Source organism: Chenopodium quinoa, unplaced genomic scaffold (genome assembly GCF_001683475.1).
Source record: "Chenopodium quinoa cultivar QQ74 unplaced genomic scaffold, ASM168347v1, whole genome shotgun sequence".
NCBI classification, from domain to species: Eukaryota; Viridiplantae; Streptophyta; class Magnoliopsida; order Caryophyllales; family Amaranthaceae; genus Chenopodium; species Chenopodium quinoa.
This window is the reverse complement of record NW_018745448.1, coordinates 2,862,539-2,885,205: the sequence shown is the minus strand read 5'-3', so window position 1 is coordinate 2,885,205 and position 22,667 is coordinate 2,862,539. Positions and strand designations below refer to the sequence as shown.

The window sequence follows — 22,667 nt, the reverse complement described above, 5'->3', positions numbered from 1 at the left end:
GACGACTGGTTGTCTGTTTCCAGGATAGACGATCAGTCGGCCATTTATTCAATCGGTATTCGAACTATTTATTCAATCGGTCTGACCAAGTAAATAGTATTACCTAGTCGCCAAGGAATTAAGTAGGATAACAAGCGGCGGGTACCGGTTGTTTCCCTTTATTGCCAATGTTGGCTTTTAACTCGTAATTTGTTAACCTAGTAGGAATAGGGGTTTGAGTGCCCTTGTTTGTTTAAAACAGGCGGACGACTCAAACCTTTTAGGTTCCATACCAAATTTGAAGGAGTGACTATGAGTTAACGTTGGAGTTACTCAGTCGCCGTCACTTTTGTTTGAGAAGTAGAGGTACCAGGCGGCGTAGGCCGGCTAGACCCCTTGATTCGCCAATGTTTGTTGGCTATTAACTCAATAGGTACCCCCTGCATTTATCCCAAGTAATACAGGCGGTCATCTGACTCAGATGTCAACTGCTACCACTGGTTTGGTTAGTGATAGAGTTATCCTAGTCTCAAAAACGGCTACGTGGTTTCCCTTGGGGACAGTCGTATAGGTGCCGTGTAATTAGTTTATAGAACAATGTTCCACCCAAAAGGGAGCTGCTCTCTGCGACGAATTTCATCCGGAGGGATGCCGTCGGACGCCTGCTATGATGTTGGGACAGGTCGTATTAGTTTTGTAGATTTGATCAGGTGGCTTGGCGCCTGGTCTGATCATTCGGCCGGTGGCCTTGGTAAGTTCTTGGTGAACGTAGGTGCTAAGTAAAAGAAGGGTAGCCGCCTGTTAGGCACAGGGTCGGCCAGGCCCTAATCTTTTTAGCTAAGTATTGTGAGTAAAATACTCAATGGAGAGTAGCCGACTGTAAAGGAACAGACGGCATGCCCCTCTGAAGATAGAGTGAAAAACTCAATGGAGAGTAGCCGACTGTAAAGGTACAGACGGCATGCCCCTCTGAAGATAGAGTGAAAAAACTCAATGGAGAGTAGCCGACTGTAAAGGTACAGACGGCATGCCCCTCGTAATACAAAATTGAATAGTAAGTGCAAACTTTATTGAGTAGCTCTTTACTTTACATCATTCAGAAGAAATATTTTTTAAGGTTATCTACATTCCAAGTTCGAGGCAACGGTTGTCCGTCTGGTGTTTCCAGACGGTAGGTACCGTCCCTGACTTCCTCATAGATTCGGTAGGGTCCTTCCCAGTTGGGAGTTAGTTTGCCAGACTCATTAGCCCTACCAACTGCTTCCATTTTTCTAAGTACAAAGTCCCCTACTTTGAGTGAACGCCTGTGTACTTTTTTGTTGTATGATCTAGTCATTCTCAGGCGATAGATCTCATGGCGCAAAACAGCATTGCCCCTCTTTTCAGGAAGTGAGTCTAATGCCAGGCGCATGGCTTCCCAGTTTGCCTCTTCGTCATATAGCATTACTCGAAGAGTCGGCTCGTAGTGTTCTATTGGAAGAACAGCTTCCGCACCATAAGTTAGGAGGAATGGAGTTTCTCCAGTCGCCCCTTTTTCAGACATCCTAATGGCCCAGAGAACATGTGGTAGTTCATCCGCCCATAGGCCGCCTGCTCGTTCAATCTTTTTCTTGAGACCGTCTGAGATGATTTTATTAAAGGCTTCTACCTGGCCGTTTGCTTGTGGACGACCGACAGATGCAAAGTAGTGTGCAATTCCTTGGTCTCCCAACCAGCTTTTGAGAACAGGCGTCTCAAATTGGGGACCATTATCAAAAACCATAGACATGGGAACCCCGAACCGAGTGATGACGTTTTTCCAAATGAATGAAATTACATCTTTCGTCTTGATTCCCTTTACAGCCTCCGCCTCTACCCATTTAGTGAAGTAGTCAACGGCAACAAGTATATACCTTCTGCCGCCTGTAGCAGGCGTATATGGACCCAGAATGTCCATGCCCCACTTAGCAAACGGTAGTGGGCTGTGAATGGTAGTGAGGTCAGTAGCCGGACGGTGAATTAATTTGCCAAACCTTTGGCACTTGTCACATTTTTTCACCATCTCCATTGCATCTGCTTCCAAAGTAGGCCAAAAGTAGCCCTGCCGCCTTGCCCTTTGAGCAAGCATCCTACCACCTATATGAGAAGCACAGTAACCAGAGTGAAGATCATCTAGTATCTCTCGTCCCTTTTCAGGAGTAACACACTTTAAGAAGGGTTGAAGGTACCCCCTCTTGTGAAGTTCTCCCTGTATCATTTCAAAACAGGAGGCTCGTTTTTTCAGTGCTGCCGCCTGTTGAGGATCATCCGGCAGTGTACCGTTTGTCAGATATGCCTTGATTGAATCCATCCAGGTTGAGCTTCTGTCTAGGATTCCAATAGGGTTTTCCTCGATGCTTCTCTTCTCCATTACTTCCCAAAAAACAGTTCGAGGAGTATCGGAGGAGGCGGATGATGCTAATTTTGACAGTGCATCCGCCTGGTTGTTTTCTGATCTCGGCACTTGGATCAGATGGAAATCCTCAAGGGAGCCGACTGCTTGTCGGACCGCCTGTAAATACTTGATCATGGCCGGATGGGTTGCTTCGTATTCGCCATTGTACTGACTCACTATCAATTGTGAATCAGAACAGGCGTCTATTTTTCTTGCCCCTGCCGCCTTGCACATGCGGATCCCGGCTAGTAAAGCTTCATATTCTGCCTCATTGTTTGAAGCCTGAAAACTGAAGTGCAGAGCATACTCGAACCTGTCGCCCTCTGGAGATTGACATACGACGCCTGCTCCACAACCATTTGAAGTAGAGCTTCCGTCCACATATACCTTCCAGACTTGGTCTGGAACTAGAGAGTCAGGAGGACGAGTCATCTCTACAATAAAGTCAGCAAAGGCTTGCCCCTTCACTGTTTTTCTAGGCTCGAAAGTAACTTCGAGGCTCTGTATTTCTATGGCCCATTTGATCATTCGTCCTGACGACTCCATGATGGTAAGGGGCCGCTTGATTGGTTGGTCTGTATACACGACGACTGCATGCGCCAAAAAGTAGGGCTTCAATTTTTTAACAGCCATGAAGAGTGCAAGACCAAATTTCTCCACTAGGGGATACCTCAACTCGGCATTTTTCAGTACGTGACTGACAAAGTAGACTGGGAGCTGACAGCCGTCCCTTTCAGCAAGGAGAACAGCGCTTAACGCATGATCAGAGACGGCCAGGTACATGTAGAGATCCTCTTTGGGCAAAGGGCTGACCAGCCTCGGCAAGGAATGCAAGTGAACTTTTAATCTCTGGAAGGCGGCCTCAGCATCCGACCCCCATTCAAACCTTGCCTTTTTCTTAATTGCCTGGAAAAAGTATAGGCATTTGTCGCCTGATCGGCTTAGAAATCTTCCCAAGGCCGCCAGACAACCTGTTAACTTCTGAACCTCTCGGATGGTACGAGGCGACTGCATGTCAATGACCGCCTGCACCTTCTCAGGGTTCGCCTCTATTCCTCTCTGATTGATAAGGAATCCGAGAAATTTCCCAGACTCAACTCCAAAGACACATTTCTTGGGATTGAGCATGACATGGTGCCGCCTGAGTGTGGCGAAAGTTTCTCGGAGGTCCGTCAGATGATCTTTCTGAAGTTTAGTCTTGACAATCATATCATCAATATATGCCTCGACGTTTCTCCCAATCTGATCAAAGAACACAGTGTTTATCATTCGTTGGAAGGTAGCCGGGGCATTCTTAAGACCAAACGGCATGACCGTGTAACAGTATAACCCCTGATCAGTGACGAAGGCCGTCTTCTCCTGATCTTTCTTCCATAAGGGAATTTGATGGAAACCAGAATAGGCGTCCATAAAACTCATCAAGGCATGACCGGCTGTTGAGTCGACCAGGTTATCAATTTTAGGCAGAGGGTAACTGTCTTTGGGGCACGCCTTGTTTAAGTCTGTGTAGTCTACACACATTCGCCAGGTGCCATTCGGCTTTTTAACAAGTACAACATTTGCAACCCAGTCTGGGAAGTAACATTGCCGAATGAACCCTGCATCAAGTAATTTTTTAACTTCGGCGGCTGCCGCCTGCCTTCTTTCTTCGCCATGGTTCCGCTTCTTTTGCCGTATCGGCTTCTTTTTCGGATCCACAGCGAGTTTATGTACCGCCAGATCAGGACTAATGCCTGGCATTTCATGGACTTCAAATGCAAAGATGTCCTTGTATTCTTTCAATAAGTTGTGAAAGTCGTCACCAAGGTTTCTCAGAGCAGTCGTCCCAACTTTGACTGTTCGGTCAGGACGTGAGTCGTCTAAGATCAGGTCCGCATGCTCACCAGCCGGCTGAGGGCGGAACTCATCCGGCCGCTCCTCTGCCAATGATTGCTATTTTCTTGCTTTTCTTGCGGACTCTGTCTGGGACGCCTTTCTCTTTTTGTCGCCTGTTTCTTGAACAGGCGCACTCTCCTTGACATTGTCAAGGTCTGTTTTTTCTCCACTTGACCCAGTGGCCATAACAGTGGGCTTGAAATCCGAGAGATAGCACTCTCGGGCCATCCTCTGATCTCCCCTTAGGGAGCCGACTGTTCCATTATCCCTCTCAAACTTGAGCAACATAAGAGACGGGATTATAACAGCCTTGGAATTATTCAGGGTTGGTCGACCCAGAATCATGTTGTAGGCCGAGAGTTCCTCTACTACTAGGAACCGGACTACCATGTGTCGTCCTTCCCCTTTTTCGCCAAGGCGAATGGGCAAATCTACTCGTCCTAGTGGGTGGACGACTCCTCCTCCAAACCCTATTAAAGGGTGGGAGGCCGGATGTATGCAGTCCGTCTGATATTTCAGTTTTGACAGACATTTGCTGCTGATGAGATCTGAGGAGCTCCCGGTATCTATGAGGATTCGGCCAACTCTCTGGTTGGCCACTTTACATTCAATAACGAGAGGGTCGTCATGCGGCCCCCTTATTCCTCCTAGATCCTCTTCAGTGATGACAATCTCAGGAAATGTATATTTGGACGGCCGTTCTTGGTGAACGGAATTTACATCTAACCGCCTTATATTATCTTTGTTGCCCCTAATAGTGGGGCCGCCTCCTGAGAAGCCGCCTGCAATGGTGTAGACGACTGCATCATCTGTATCGGAGCTGTCGGCCTGTTGATTCTTTTTGGCCGACTGCTTTTTTGAGGAAGTGTTCCCCGTAGATTTCTTGACATAAGTGTCAAGATCACCTTGCTCAGCCAAGCGGTCTAGGTACCGCATGAGACTGATGCAGTCATTGGTGTGATGACCAACGTCATCATGATAAGCACAGATTTTATCTTGGTTCCGGTTGTTTGCAGAACCCTTCATGGGGACCGGCTTCTCAATTGAGAACCGTCCCTTTATTTCTTTTAGGATAAACTGGTTATCCTTGTTAAACACATACTTTGGGGAGTATGGTTTGAATTCTTTTTTCTTTTTCTGGGCCGGCTGTTTAGAGGAATCAGCCGCCCAGACCTCTTTTCTTTTCTCATCTTTGTTAGACGACTGTTTCTGTCGTCCTTCTCTTTTGTCGAACCTTTTCCCGTCCGACTGTTTTATCGTACACAGATCAGTCGCCTGTATATAGGCTTCTGCTTCAATCAAGGCCTCTTGAAGAGTCGCCACCCTTTTTCGAACCAAATCAAATTTGAAGGTAGACCCGTCTTTGAGACCTCTAAAAAAGTCAGTATAAGCTACCTCATCCGGTAACCCTTGAATCTGTATTCTCATCAGGTTGAACCGCCTGATGTAAGAACGAAGCCCCTCCTTCTCGCCCTGCTGAATTGTTCCCAAATCAAGGGTCGTTTTCTTCGCAGGGATGTTCATGGCGAAGTTGGAGGCAAATAAGTAAGCAAGCGTCCTGAAGCTGTTTACACAACCAGTCGGCAGGTTGCCGAACCATTGCTGTGCGATTCCCTTGAGAGTCGCTGGGAAACACTTGCACCAAGTGGGATCATCCAACCCTTGAAGGTACATCAGGTTGGTGAATGCCATCAGATGGTCTTCTGGGTTAGTAGTGCCGTCATAGGCGCCTACTAGTACATTTTTTACTTTGGCCGGCTGAGCGGCTTCAGTAATTTCCTTGGAGAAGGCCGACGGCTGTTCACCAAGTCTAAGCAACCGTAGCTGCCAGTCCATAGGTTGGACGTTTTTTGCTGCAGGTCCACCAAATGGAGGTGGCTGCATAAAATACTGTTGTTGCGGCACAAACGGTAAGTTTGGTACCGCCTGGGCACTATGAAAGCCGGACTGACGGGAGGTGCCGCCTGACTGACTCTCATGGTACGACTGAGTATGCCTCATCGAGGCATTTCGCAAACTGTCTTGAAAGTCTGAAGTAGAAGCCGACTCTGACAATCGGTCACTCTTCTTCTGCTCTAGCAGTAGCCGAGCATCTGTGAACGTTTGCTTTGACCCGTCCGCCTGAATATGACGAACCGGTTTCCTATTTCCTGTAGGATAACGGAATTTTGTGAAATCAAGGGCAGGTGGCTCCCGCTTCCTAGATTTAGGATGAGGAGTCGCCTCTCGCCCTTGAACTGGCTTCCTCTTCTGTGAAGTGGAAGGCTTCTTGGCCGACTGCTCCTTGACTGAAGCAGGCGGCTTCTTGTTGATCAACTCTTGGATCTCTCCCTTGAAGTCCCTCATGAAGGTCATGAGTTCGTTCCTTGTGATGGGAGCAGACCCATCAGTCGGCTGTTGCCGAGCAGGCGGTACGCCTGCTGGCTCGCTTCCTGTTTGAAGATGCTCCCGTTCCCTCCTTTCGGTATGACGGGTACGTCGGGCCCTTAGGGTCCCGTCTGGAGCTGTATGAGTTTCAACTTCAAATTCACTTTCGGTGTCATGGTCCGACTGAACTTGAGGGTCGTTTAGGGGACGCCTCTCTTCAGGAGTCGGTACAGACTTGGATGCCATCTCTGAAGTACTCTCCCCACAGACGGCGCCAAATGTTTCGGGGTTTTCTGATGTCCTGCGGGAGAGTTACAATTCCGAGACTGGAACCGGACGCCTGTACCTGCAAAATAACGGAGACTCCTGAGAGCTCCGCCTCCAACGGTCAAGTTAGTACCTGATTAAGGAGTAATTAATACGGAAATTAAAGTAATAAGATCTCTCTAGGTGAGAGTGTTTAATGTTGGTAATCTGCGTTGTTAGCGAGATTAGCCGGTTATTAGTGTTCCGTAATGTTTCTGTTCTGTTCCGTTCTTCAGGTGAGATTAGTTGCTTGATCAATTGCTCTCTCAATTGCTTGATCCCTGGATTAATGAGGATTAATTAAGTATTTATAGTCTTGAGAAGCGTGCCACTCTCTAGGTTTAGGGTAAACCTAGGGCTGACCGGGCCTCTAGACAGGATTGGGCCTTGTTGGCCGGTTTTCCCATTTGGCATGGGTGGACACGTGGCGTGTCTCAATTGGTCCGTAGAGGACGTATCTGTGATTGACACGTGGCAGGCTCCTATTGGCCTACGTGAAGGACACGTGGCGGAACCTGGTTGGTCCACTTGTCAAACGGTGATTGGTGGATAAAAATCCCCTAATCAGTTATTATTCTTTAACTTAACTATAAATAAAGATTGGAAAGATTTTATGGATTATTTGTAGTATTGGAAAGTATATATTTATTATAAAAAATTAAATCAATATTTATGTTAGGAAATCATGAAAATCTTATGCATGTATAGAAACTTGCTTTTATTGTTTGAAATTTAACAAAAATAACTATGCTTAAATATGTAAACAGTAATTATATAAATATATTTTATATATAGAATAAGCCAATGAGAGAGTGACATTTGTCATTCTTACATTGAGGCGCTTGTATTTTAGTATAATATATAGATAAATAGATGTATTCAAAAAAAAAAAAATATATAGATTCACAAATATTTACATTTCAAATTTACCATATACTCATCGCGTGCATATATGACAAGTATACAACTTGGAATCTCTATCCCCATTTTTCTCAATTTAGGTATTAAGGCTTATGTGGAGCCCAAAGTCGTCCATATGCATTGCTGGCTTTCAGCCATCGATATGTTTATAGGGTTTGTCTGCTTTGGAGGAGAGAGAAAATCTCCAATAGCCTCTCAGTTGGTTTAATCACACACTGATTGAGAGAGAAACGTCGAAAGAGAAGATTAAAAAAAAAAAAAAAACTGCCCTTTTCGTTTACCCTTTCTTCTGTTCCCAGTTATCTACTTCGTCATCCCCTTTTCCCTTCATCTACTTGAAGAACAGAGAAACCAAAGTCATACCGAAGATACAAATAAAGTTAACCCAAAAAACCCATTTTTGGTATGCAAGATTGAATTTTTTAATTGGATCTGTAGATCTAATCTTTTTCAATTAACCTATATTGTTATTCGAATTTGATTTGTTTTAGATCTTTGCTGTTAAGATTTTCTCAATTGATCAGATTCTCAACTTTCACCCTAGTCAAACTGTAAGTCAATCGGCCTTATTTTTAATTTATTATTTATTTAACTTATTTAATTATATTTGTTTGCAAGATAAATTAAAATGTTGGGTTGTCTTTCTTTTTTCTTATTTATGATTAATCAACTTCAATTTTTAGTTTTTGTTTTGTGATGTTAACTGGGTGTTTTGGTGTTTGGTTGGTTGATATTTGATTGATTGTGACTTCAATTTTGATATTTGGGTGTGATTATTTTAGCATGAATTTTTAATTTTATTTTCTAAGATTGGAGTTAATAATTGCCTTAGGGTAGGGCTCTTTTCATTAGTAGTATGATTGTTGTTACTCTGTAGTGATTTTTTGTAGGGAGGTGGATGGTTTACTTCTGTCATGTTAAATTCTCAGTACTTTGTCCAAGTATGCATTTTTTTGCTGTTGATGTTTGGTTGATGGTGTTGAAGTTATGGCTCTTCTGTGTACAGTGAATTAAATTGGAGATTGGTGAACTTCTGGTAAATTGTGTTACTTGCATCCAATTTGGATGTTGCGGAATTGAAGGTTGACCTAGGTGAAATGAGGGATGTTATCGAGGTTGATATCATTCCTGAAGGCCTGTTGGCGGCCGTCTTCAGACCGTTATTCTCACTCGGGTTCAGATGCAGCAGGACGGCAAGAGGGGCTTCTTTGGTATAAGGATACTGGGAAGCATATAAATGGTGACTTCTCTATGGCTGTTGTTCAGGCGAATAATTTGCTCGAGGATCAAAGTCAGATAGAGTCAGGTTGTTTAAGTTTGCTTGATACAGGCCCTTTTGGAACATTTGTTGGGGTCTATGATGGCCATGGTGGGCCTGAGACATCACGTTATATCAACGATAATCTCTTTCATCACCTCAAAAGTAAGTTAAGTCACTTGAAAGTTGTAACTGTAATGGTATTGTTATGGATTTGATTTTACATATATGGGTATATGGGAGTGTTTTAGATGTTGTTCTGTTATGAAATTATAATTTGAATGAAGGTGAAGTAGGAGAAATGCTAGTAGTGGGTAGGATACGAGGATGGATCATAGAGAATTGGATTACATTTCAAATGTTAGCTTTGCTTTCATAGTGCACACGATATTATCATAACTGTTTTTCTTGTGATATGACTGTTTAAGTTTGTGAATCACATGTTATCTTTTTATAATTTAGCTGCTACTGATTTGCAGGATTTGCTGCTGAGCAACAGTCAATGTCAGTTGATGTGATACGGAAAGCTTTCCAAGCAACTGAGGAAGGATTTTTTAACCTTGTTGCCAAACAGTGGCCCATGAAGCCCCAGATTGCTGCTGTTGGGTCTTGCTGTCTGGTTGGTGTGGTTTGCAATGACATTCTTTACATTGCCAACCTTGGGGACTCTCGTGCTGTGCTTGGAAGGGCTGTCAGGGCGACTGGTGAGGTTCTTGCCATCCAGTTGTCTGCAGAGCACAATGTTAGCATTGAATCTGTGAGACAAGAGATGCACTCCATGCATCCAGACGACTCAAATATTGTAGTGCTGAAGCACAATGTGTGGCGGGTTAAAGGCTTAATACAAGTAAGCTCTTGCCCTTTTTCTTCTTTGAAGGCATTTAAATACTACTTTATTTATTTATTTATTTATTTATTTTTCAGTTTCATGTATGCCTCATATCACTTGATAGCTATTTTCTTAGTTAGTGTCTTCTAGTTGCTAAATAAATTTGGAAATAGCTAAGGCTCTTGTTTTAATAGGAAGCATATTTGATTTAGTTGACACGTTCAATTCAGACACACATATTAAGAAGAGGAGAGAGAATGATAAAGCAGGTGGGGTACACTAAAAAAGCAAGGTATAAAATCTACCCCAAAAGAAAATGTGTCAACTAAAAATGAACTTCCTAAAATAGAAATATGTGCCAACTAAAAAAAACGGTGGTAAGTATGATTTTAACAAGTAATTTGGCTAATTTCTTGAACATCATTTTTCTTTTGCCTTTGGGGTAAGGGGTGGGGTGGGGAAATGTTAGTCATATTCCCTTTGCATCAGCAACCTAACTATTTGGAATTACATACTTTTATATGATTTTGGATGATGTAATTGAGAAGATGTGTGAGGATTTAATATGAAGATAAATTCAGATAAATTCTTGCTGCTCATTTCTAGACTAAGGTAGGACATTGAAGAAGAGGCTCAAAGGAAGTTTGAAGCCATGTTATATGGCTTAGGTAGATTATAAAATTAGAGGCCAAGGAGGGCTGTATTTGTGTTATAGGATTTGGGTATGTTTCTACATTTGTCTGTCTAGTTCGTGTTTTGTGTAGATAATGCCGTCTGGTATGTTATTCTGGATATACTCCTTAAAGAGTTAAAATGACAGAGTAGCAGTAGCTTGGAAGTGGTGTTGATGGAGATATGTAATGGGATTTGTAGAAGGATGGATGTGTAAAGTTTTATGCATTGGAATACTGAATTACAATCGATTGTTAGTATTTGAAAGATATTTTTGGGTTTGCATTTGATGTAAATTAGTAATCGATTGTGATTTTGATTGCACGTTCCTTTAATTTGTCAGAATTACTATTGGTAATACGTTGTCTTAGTGTGTTAGTGAGTCTTGTGGATGAAGATAATATACGATGTATGATGTGAATGGTAGATGTTTCATAGTGCTTGTGTATTGGCATTGATAAGAGTTAGTTCCACCTTTATTTGATGCTTTTACAATCTCAATTGGGTTGGAAAACTATATGTTGAAACATATTTATATGTTATATTTATACTTTCAAAGCTGTAAGTAGATTTCATTTGTTACTCCTTATGTTCCTCTACCATGGTACACATATATATATGGTTAAATATTACGGAGTAGTAAATTTTTTTAAATAAAACTTTATATTAAATTATTAATATCTTTATAACAGTATTTTTTGAGGGAATATTTGACAATATATTTCATGATAATATTTGTTTTTTATATGTTACCAAAAAACGACGGTCAAAGTTAGTATATGAATGTGAAAAAAGTCAAACTTGTTAATTATTAGGAACAGAGGAAGTATTTAAGCTTTTGTTATGTAAGCTCAAGGATGAATGTTCATGTACTCGATTTCGTTGAATATGAAGAGAAATGTGCATGTTTCAAGCTCACATGTCAATTGTCAAGTGTATGCCTTCATCTCCTTTTCTCTAGCTCCTTAACCAGAGTAACTTAATTCAATGACCAACTCAATTTTGGAATAGCCTTTCTTATACTTTTGTTAGTGTAGTTATCTTTATCAATCTCATGTTTTTAGTTTGGGTGAAGCTATGGACCAACCCAATTGAAGCTTACATGTCAAGTGTTAAGTGTCAAGTGTATGCCCCCATTTCTCTTGTAGTGTCTAAATCTAGTTTGGAGAGGGAGAGTTGTCATAGATCAAACTTTAATAATTAAATAGAAAATCTTACTTCTATTTCCTGCGTTCCTTTTTTCTCCCTAGTTGGAAGCTGGGAGAAAGGGAGGAAATTATATTATAGAGAGAAAATATTAAAATATTGACATTCTACTTTTGCATTTAATGATGGACCACAACTTGCAGAACATTTAAAAAGAAAGCAGCACAAAATTAATTATAATTTAAATGCTCGTCTTCATCTACGAAGTTCATCAAATTAATTTGTTCATGATCATCATCTTTTACGTCCCAAATAATGATACAGTAAAAGTGATTGTAAAAAAAAAACCCCAACAAATAATGATTTAAAATTACATAAATAAATAAAGAGTTTCTGAATTGTTACTCATTACAAAGCCTCCTCCACTAGCTCTGCCTTAGCCTTCCAATTATCAACCACCACTTTAGCAACACCTTTAGCCATAACCTTACTTGTCTCATTGTCCTTCGCCTTAGCCCCAAATTCAAAGTAAACCCTAAGTTATGAGACTAAATTTTAAACCCAAAATGCTCAACAAAACACCCTCAATAAGATAAATGTTTTGGGAAAATGGGCAGAATGAATTTCTGATGTGAAGCATGCAAAAATTGAAATACTATTTCTTTAAATTTGAGATAATTAATGGAAGAGATTGGCAAAAATAATACTACCTCCGTTACAGGTTATGTGCAACGATTTGACATAAAGTATAGAGGGAAAATGTCTAATCGTTGCACATTGGAAAATAGAGAGATACGGTTGTTGGATGTAATTAATATTTATGGGATGTGGGTTATCCGGGTATGAAAGTGGTACACTATACGAATAAGGCTGAACAAAATTGGCTTACACCTCTTCCATTTATAGTAGCTGACACATTTTGGCTTTGTGCAATTTTTGCATTAGTTGCTTTGACATCCTTTTATGTTTATAGTTAAGAAAAAAGGGGTCTTGTTAGATTTTTCTCATTGATTTTAACTCTTTTAACTTTTATGGATTTTTGTTTATGAAATTGGAGTTGTGTTTGAAATCATGTATTGCCAAACATGCCTTGAGAAATGTGTCAAATAAATTGAAATTGAGGAAGTACCTTATTTGGCTATGGGTTTAATAAAAATTATTGTTGGCTTGTCTATTTCATGAGTTATTATGCCACTCTTTGGAATTAGGGTCATTTAGTGTCTTAAAGTAGGTTTTGTTAGTCCTTTAATGCAATTTTTATCAACTACCAAAATAGTTTGTGCATTAATAAATTGTGACGAGCTAACTAAATACTTCCTCTTCTATAATTTAGGTCAAACACATTTACTTTTTATGCATACCAATGCGTAATTTCAGTTGTTAATATTTTTGATTATCAAAAAATAAAATTATACTAAGTTGATGTTTTGAAACTATATGTTAAAGATAAATGTATCAAGATCACTTGTGACCATGTTTTTCTTGTATTTTGATCACCAAAGCTTTTTAAAGTAAAAATTGTGAATAGTGCAAAAAATAGAAGTGTTTGAAGGAATTAGTTTTATCTTTTTTTGGGGAAGGGGGGGAATGGGGAAATGGAGAAGTTGATCATAAGTGTAAACTTAAATAAGGTGAAAGAGGAATCTGTGTTTTACAAACCTTTCTATTTACTCCAACCTTCAAAGCAATATGACTTCCGTATTTGATTAACAAAATAGAAAGATTGATCTTGCATTCGTAATTTATATGGATACAAGATAGGAATTAAGAAAAAGGCCACATAAAGTTAGATTATCCAATGTTTGACGATTAGATACTTTGATTATTACCTTTCTCTATGTTGGACCTAAAAACAAAGTTGATAGGTCCAAAAGGAGTTAAGAAAGGGGGGCTATGTAAGGATCTATTATCCACAAACTAGTACTTGGGCCATTACCTTTCCCTGCTTGTATATTGTAGCTAAAATAAGAAAGTTTGTCTTTGCATTCATAATCTAATAGATCATTAGGCAGAAAAAAGAAAGGGGCTACTAAAAGGTCTAAAAGAAGTTAGAGATAAGAAATTGAGAAAGGGTGGAGGAACATAGTGGTAATAGAATACATGTAACTTCCATCGGTAGATACCACTCTTACATGTAGCAAACACTCTCAAACTATCTACTTGCCATTCTAATGAAAGTTGTATTTTAATTTATTAAATGGAAATTCTCATTGGTAGCCTTGATACTTTTTGACTTTTTTGTTGGCAACCATTTTGTTTTTCAATTACCAAACTTAAAATTTCTCAAAGTTAGCACTAATGATGATTTATTGGTTATAATTTTGTTATATTTAACCGAAGCTAACTATGGTTAATTCTCGCTCACTAGTCACTCCTACCTTCTTATCTTTTCTCAAGGTTTAACTTTTTCATAGTCGAGAAATCATTACTTTCTCTCTGCTCAATTGTAACACGCCATTCTTTTGTCTAATATCTTTTTTTTCTAGGCCCATCAGGCCCACCATTTTCACCTATAATCTTCCTTTAACTCTTCCACAATTCAAGAAATTTCATAGACTAATCAGGATAGTTGGAATCAAATGCGAAGGAATTTATATAAATCTATTTTACATGGACTCGGGTACGTGAGTCGGACACGGACACGTGTTCGAGTGTCCGATTCGTCAATTTCCAAAATTTTAGGACACGGGGACTCTGTCCTATATTTGGACACGGGTGCGGGGACACGACACTTTCATTTTTTGCAATAAAATTATACATTACAAAATATTTAATATTTTTTTTTGAGGGATAAGTGTTTCCACTTCGTCATAAGTTAAAAATTAAGAATTTCTAAACAATTGCTGAAAAAAAAAGAAAAGAAATGTTTTCTGAAAAAAAAAATAAAAATAAAAAAGAAACAAAAAAAGAAAAAAAAAAAAGGGAAAAGAAAGATACGGAGTACATAGTAAGTTACCAACAACTCAACAAGATAAAGTCCCTTTACTAAATTATTTATCTTATAAACAAAAGTTAGTAGTACATCTGTATAGTACTTTTTTTCATAATTCTTATCTCTATTTTGACTGTCTTCTTCTCTCTTTTTCACCCATTACTTTCTTTCACCATTTTTATCAGCTTAAATGGCTTCCTTTTTCAACTTCTTGTCTTCTTCATCTCTTTTCCTTTTCTAATTATTTTTTCACCATTCTTCGTCTTCAAATTGGCTTCATGATTTTCCCATTAAAATCTGCCAAAAATATGAATTAGGATGTGAAATTTTCAACAGAAGATAATTTTAGATCTAAAGAGGGAAAGGCTGCCGCAAGTCCGCCTCCACAGCAGATGGTGCCGACAACCAGTACACGGCGGAATTTTTTATTTATTGATTTTTATTATTTTTTTTTAAAAAAAAATTCAGCTCTGTTTCACACTTTCTCCCATTCCCCTCTCTCTGAAGTGTCCGAGAAGCCGAATCTGACACGAATTCCGTGTCCGTGTCTGCGTCGTGTCGTGTCGACACGGACACTTTGGGTTTTTTGCCGAGTCCGGTGAACATAGATATAAATCAATGGAGATAGGATTAAATTCAATGTTAGAAATCATACTTCAAACAATTACCAGAAATTCCATGTATCGATAGTGAATAAATTGTAAATTAAATTATAGTAATAGATTTGTTCGTTATGGTGGATTCGTATGGGCATACTTTTGACGAGTGAGAAGCTTGATGAGCAATAGGTACCATAGGTCATAGGACGGTTGTTAGATTCAATGTTAGATTCTGGCGCAACCGCTGACATAGTGAATTTACCATTGTTAGGTTTTTCGCCGGAGACGAAAATTGAAGCCAATGGGGGAGAAATCTTAGGGAGTTAGAACAAAATTCGCGATGGATATACCTGGCTACCTGCTATTGTCAGTTTGCACTATTGCACTCACTTCCCACAAAACCACCACCTGCCCCTTTTTTTTACCACCAACATCTGCTGCAACAACTACAAAAAAAATTGCTGATTGACTTGTTCATCTTCCATCCTTCAAGGCATTAAATTCATCAATTTCTACACCTTATACCCTCCTTCACCCCAATCTAAACAAAATCTAAAGTTGTATTAAGAACATGAACTTTGTTTTCATTGTGGTGAAGAGTGCCAGAGGGAGTGGTGGGAGTGAAGTGGTCGTGATGGTGATGTTTGAGGATTGAATTAATTAGATGAAGGAGAAACTAGAAGAAAGAGGAGAAAAGCTTGATAACCATTATTAAGTAAACTGAAGATTAATGGAACTTAAAATCAATCATCATTAATGTCATGTTTGAGAAATTTGTAAGTTTAGGGTTACCATTTATGATTGGAAAAAAAAATTGGCTACCAATGAAAAAAAAATCAAAAATACAAGGCTGCCAATTAGAATTTCCTTTAATTTAATTAAATTTTGTGCTCAATAAACTGGTATAGGGTGTCCCCTCTTATAATTTAGATCTGAAAATTTCTGCGACAGTGTTTGTTCTCTGTGTTTTGTGGCATCTGGCAATTTGTTGACTTGGCATGGACAAAGTTTAGATTTCTGCATGGAACACTAATATATTTTGGTGGATTGGGAAGACTAGTTAATGAATATTCTAATATTCTTTAGGCAAAAACTAAAACCCTTATTCTCTTTCGACTAATTTATGAATACTCTAATATTCTTTAGGAAAAAACAAAAACCCTTATTCTCTTTTAACTTTTCATGAGTTTGTTATTTCATCTCTTATTACCCTCTTCTACTAGGGAAGCTCTAGATTCATATCCATCTAGAGCATGTTTGGTAAGAATATTTCTATAGTTGGAAACGGATTTAACTAAACCATTACCAACCATTACCAAGTGTTTGGTTAGAAGGATTGGGTAATAATTACCATTACTAAAGGGTAATGGTTTCCACCCCTTTGTTACCTCTCTTAAAGCTAAGGTAAAATTACCCTTATCCTCATCAAACAAAGATAAAGAGAGTTAGGTTTATGTAATTCCTTTTCAAGTTTAAACCAAACAAATGAAAATGTAACACTTAAATGATTCATTTCCTTCTCCTTATTTGTTTCCTTTCCACTCCATGTCTTATATTCATACCAAACGCTTCCCTTAGGCTGTATTGTAAGGTTGATCAACATATTTCCCTAAGTACATGGCTTATCCTAGAGCTGGGCATGACCCGGCCATCTCGCAGGCGGCACGGGTACGACACGAAAGTGGGCCAGCACGACATGATCCTGGAAGCGGCATGGCACGTCACGAAGACCAAATAGTGGGCCACGTGCAATGCCGTGAACACAAATTGGAAATTTTGGCCTGAGCACGACACAAATCTTTGGCCCACGGCAGCACGATTAATAAAATTATAATAGTAAAAAACAAAATAAATAAATTATAATAATAAAAATAACATAAATAATATCAAAGATTTATAATAATAATAAGAAAATTAATAAAAAGAATTATAATAATTTGATAATCAAAAGAACATAAATATTAATTAATAAATTGATTTAAATAATATATCAAGAAAAAAAAATGAAGGGCTGCTTGGCAAGGCATGTGCCGGGCCATGCTGTGGTACGACACGACCCAACTTCTAGCACGGCGAGGCCCGGCACGACATGATTTCCGCCTCTAGAGTACCGGGTATCCAGTATTGGTTACTTAAACGAGTAGGATTATCATAATGTGTTGGTGATGTTTTTTTATACTACCTCCGTTCCAGTTTATGTGCAACGATTTGACATAAAGCATAAAGCAGAGAGGGAAAATGTCTAATCGTTGCACATAGCCTGGAACGGAGGTAGTAATTTCTGTGTGTGTACGAGGATAATCAATTTTCATTTCATTTATGAAAATTTCAAGTCCAAATGCTCTTTACCATAGAAGTGTTAAATATCCAATGTTGATACTTGGATATCAATATATTATGTTAGGTGTTGTTTGGTTCATGAAGTTGGAATGGATTGGTATGGAATCTCATACTATAGAGGTATGGATTCTTAAACCCATACAAGTCCAAAGTTGTTTGGTTATATAGTTGGAATGGATTTTATCCATCATTGAAAGAATGGAATGTGAATCTTAAGGGGAAGGGTGGGTATGGCATTCCATGGGTATTGTGGGGGGGGGGGGGGAGTTAGAACCCCTTGGGAATGAGATTACATTACTAAAAACCTCAACAAACAAAAAGCTAGATAGAATGGATTCTAACTCCATTCCAACCCATTCCAAATGATCTAACCAAACGACCCCTTAATGATTTTATTTTCTGATACTTTTGCGGTGAGGCTTACAGATTTTTTCATTTTTCTTGACTTTTTTTCTCGTCGCTTTTCTTCCTGTATGTTTGAGCCTTGTTGCTTTAGAAATATACGAGAAATAGGTAATTCGACTCTGTTTTCTTTTAGTGAAAATCGCATGGTAAATTTTTTAAGTCCTCACTCTATAAGCTTTATGTTTTGGGCGTCTGCCTCTTGAATGAATCAGACTTCAGTATCCATGTAAACATCTAGTCTTTTTATTTTTTTTATTTATTTTTTATTTTATTTATTTAGTTTTATTTTTTATTATTTTTTTTATAAATGATTTGGTAAATAAATTTCAAATTTATTCAGAGGCTTTATTCATTTTGCCTCACATTCCTTCCTCCTGGACTGGAGTTATTATTTAGCTGGGTGAATATTTTGTATATGTTACTTCTCATGTGAATGTTTGACATGTCCACAATCTCATAACAATCTTGTCCTGCAGATTTCTAGGTCTATTGGCGATGTATATCTTAAAAAGTCAGAGTACAATAGGGAGCCCTTATATTCTAAATTTCGCCTGCGTGAACCATTTAAAAAGCCGATTCTGAGTTCTGATCCAGCGATTTCTGTGCATGAGCTTCAGCCAGACGACCAGTTTGTCATATTTGCATCCGATGGTCTCTGGGAGCACCTTAGCAATCAAGAAGCAGTTGATATTGTCCAGAACAATCCACACAATGTAAGAGGGACATTTTCTGATTGCTTTGTTGGTATATGCGTTTCATTGTTTGATGCTCAGTGGGCTTTGCATGGAGGCCTGTACATAATTAATCTTATGCTTGGCATCGATTATGCAGTGTTGGGTTCTGGGATTGTGCCAATGCATTTGATTTAATCCCTGCATTTCTATATGGTAGACCTAGGATGAATGTTATTGAACACTTATTAGTGGAAGATTATGCTACATTAGTCTTATTGATAAGCTATACATTACTTTTGTCATTGATATTAAGGTATATTCATTCAATTAGAAGACTTTTAGTTAATCTATTTATCAACCATCAAAGGGGTATATTAGAATACATAAACAATACCATTAAATATTTTGAACCTAACAACAGCTTTTTTTAAATACATTACCTCTTACAATTCTGTGGAACTTTATATTGGTACATTGTATTTATTTCAGGGAAATTCTATATGGTGGTCTGGTTGAGACCTTGTATTTTACAGAATTCTATACCGTGGGTTCTTTTTTTTAGCTGACCCAAAAATTATTAGTGATTTGTGAATTTTTTGTCAAAACATTGTTAACTTGTAACAGAAAGATAATTAAAACATATCTTTACATTTTTTCATACATAACCAGTGACCACCTTCCCCACCTCCCTGGAAAAACTAGCAACCAATCCCCATCTCAACCCTCAATACCCACAAGGCCAAAACACCCTCCTCGCCTCCCCCCCCCCCCAACACCACACACACACAGACACACCATACTTGCTTCTGTCTTCAGTTTTTTTTTTTTCCTTTTCTCATCCTGCACTTTCACTCACTCCCTTTTTCAAAAATGGCATTGTTTTACTCTCCATCACTACTTTTACTACCACTGTCAAATTCAGATTACCCTGAACTTCCTTTAGGAATTTTCCTCTTACCTTTTTTGCCACCAACTCCGTCTTATTCCTTCTTCTACCGTGCTGGATTCCCAACCAAACCCTCGCACAAATTGATGCGGAAGCCTCTGTGCTGCTCACTAACAAGAAAATGGAGGCGGTGTGTGGTGCTAATGGTAGTTGAGAGGGCTGTAGAGCTCTGGGTTGGGCAGTGGTGCATGGGTCAGGGGATGGAAAGGGAAGATGAGAAAAGAAACTGATTATCATTTCTTTTTGGAAACTAGTTAAGTAGTTTGTATTTGGTGGATATTGTATATGACATGTTATCTTTTGAGAACCTATTGTTCAAAGGAATGCTCCGTCATTTTTATCTTAAGATTTGCTTTGAAAACATGGAGGTTAAACAAACATATACAAAAAGTCTGAATGTGTTATGTTTGGTACTGTGTTATTGTAGCTTTTATATTTCTGTATTTGTACTGATCATAATGTGGTTATGTGGGTGCTCATTATGTTGAGTATTTGCTACTGTTTCTTAAAGGGGGGAGTGTAAGACATTTATATCTTGTTAATGTAGGGAAGTGCTAAAAGATTGGTAAAAACTGCATTGCAAGAAGCAGCTAAGAAAAGAGAGATGAGATACTCCGATTTGAAAAAGATAGACCGTGGGGTACGTCGGCATTTCCACGATGACATCACTGTGATTATTGTGTTTTTCGATTCAAATCTAATATCCAGAGCTAGCTCAGTAAGGGGTCCCACATTGTCCCTCAGAGGCGGTGGTATCAGCCTCCCTGCAAAAACTCTAGCCCCTTGTGCCACGCCCATGGAAGTCGGTAACAGCTGATGAAAGGTTTCCTCCTTTTTTTTTCATGTTATCATCTCTGTTGTATCTAATGCCCCAAACCCTTTTTTCAGACTTCTCATCAGGTGATACACTATTTAGAAAGATAAAATGGAAGGTTCTGATCTTTTTTAATTTAAAATTCTTTAATGTAAAATGTAACATTTAACTTTGAGATAGCGTGTTAAATTATTTCGCGAGCAGAATGAAAAAGAAAGAATCTGGTCGACGCAGCTCTGAAAGGTGATGAGAAAGATTCATTCTTTGGGACACTCCTCTACTAATCTTGATCCCATGGTCTTGAAACTCTGTAAATGCTTGTATTTCTTGTTATATGCGCTTGACATTTGTTCTTGTGCATGAAAGGCAGACCATTGTATGTATAGAGAAGATAAAAAATGGTGATGGAATAATAATAGGAGGAGAATTTGTTATGTGTATTTTGTTATTTTTATGGATTGCATTACTGTTAATAGCATACTCGAAAAATCTGTAGGTGGATCAACCTAGGTTACTTATGCAGGTCAAGAACCCTGGGATATGTAATCGCGAGTCTAACGTTTACTCTTATGAATGTTGTAATGTCTCTAATCGTAAGTCTCTAACATTTATGCCAATAATAGGAATATTGAAAGTTAAATGGATACTCCGTAATTCCGTATGTTTGTGCTGTAGGTTTGGCTCACTTTTGGGACTAAGGTTTTCTTTTGGAGTTTTGGGTGGCGTGATTTTGTAGCTGTAATATGATGGTGGGGGGGTAATATTTTTATTTTATTATTTTTTTTAATCTTTCTTGATGTGCATAGCTTTGAAGAATATGCATCAATTTCAATTATGTCATGACCTAAACATATCATTAAGATTTTACTAAGATCTATAATTATGCACAGTGAAATTGGAAAAGATTAGAGCTGACAAAGTACATAACAATGCTTGAATTAGACTCCTATAAAGCGGGTTTGTTTCAACTTTCAAGGGTGTACTATACATCTAGGACTCGTTTTTTAGCTCTAAAAAAGAGATTTTTGTAAATATATTCATCACGAAGAATTGCTAGACAATCGAGTTGAATCATATTTGAGCCTCCGTGATCCAATTGTTTGAATTATTGAGAGACTAGAGAAGGAATTCTTATTTATGGATGATGAAAATTGTATACACCGTTTGATGTATTGATTTAGTATGTCACTGTATTTCTTAATAGCTGGTATTTTAATTATGAGAATGATTTCTTGGCCCAGTGGCCTAGAGGTCACCTCGCATCCTTGAGATGCAAATTTTTTTTCTCTTTAGGCACAAATCCCATCCTCCTACCCTTTCTGGGCATTGCCAGCCAGACATCCTGTGATAGGAGCTTTCGGTTGGGGCCTTTATCTTATCGTGTTTAATAAAAATCTGGTATGTTATAAAATGCTTTCTAATAGTCCTCTAAAAAAACTCCTAAAATTGGCAATAGTTGATGCCATTTTTAATCACTTAAGTGACTTACTTTTATGAACTCTATTAAGTTACTATTACAAGATGTATAAAGCAAATTGTAGGTATCTTTATATAATTAGGGGGCATTTGGTTGGAGTAATAATCAAAGGAAAAGAGAATGAACAGGTCTAATTCCCTTTGTTGTTGTTTGTTTGTCACTTTCAATCATCCCCTTTACTCATTTTTCCCTCAAATATGTTCCACACTGGTTTTCCACCCACCCCTAGACTTTTCCATTCTCATTCCCCACTTCCTACCCATCACTCTCCCTCTCTCCTCTCAAACCCTAAAAACCCCAATAGTTGTCACCCTCACTGAAGCTCCAGACTACGTGCACCGCGACGATCTCCGACATGTTCTGACATGGTATGTCCTCTAGCGACAATCTCCTACCATCTTTTGTTCATGTTCTGATATCAACATCGACAGAGGACTTATGAATAAGATCAAGCACCATCATTCTTTTAATAGAATTTAAATTTACGTGTCCAAGCGTTGCATGCTAAGTATCACAAAATTCAACACTGGAAACAGATAAAGTAGCATTAATAGAAATATTATTCACAGAAGTGGGCATAAGATTGAGCGTAAATAAACCATCACAAGTGTAGCCTTACCAACAAAAAGTCTAAGAATTACAACCCGTTTAGACTCAAATACAACTTTATACTTTTATAACCTTGCTGCACTAATAAAGAAGCACTAATGAGAA

The 22,667-nt window shown here is 38.8% G+C and overlaps 1 protein-coding gene across 2 annotated transcripts; it reads left to right on the top strand.

Annotated features, from left to right (window-relative positions):
• The first annotated feature begins 7,972 nt into the window (after positions 1 to 7,972).
• LOC110713647 (probable protein phosphatase 2C 60) lies at positions 7,973 to 21,067 on the top strand. 2 transcript variants are annotated; one of them, XM_021892108.1, is made up of 6 exons: positions 7,973 to 8,264; positions 8,353 to 8,412; positions 8,868 to 9,284; positions 9,599 to 9,966; positions 18,519 to 18,755; positions 20,210 to 21,067. In XM_021892108.1, exons 3-6 carry the CDS (start codon positions 8,966 to 8,968, stop codon positions 20,477 to 20,479), a joined length of 1,194 nt encoding a protein of 397 aa, XP_021747800.1. In that variant the 5' UTR covers positions 7,973 to 8,264; positions 8,353 to 8,412; positions 8,868 to 8,965; the 3' UTR covers positions 20,480 to 21,067. The 2 variants fall into 2 exon arrangements, with proteins under 2 accessions (XP_021747800.1, XP_021747799.1); XM_021892107.1 differs by having other exon boundaries at positions 7,973 to 8,412.
• The last annotated feature ends 1,600 nt before the right edge of the window (positions 21,068 to 22,667 follow it).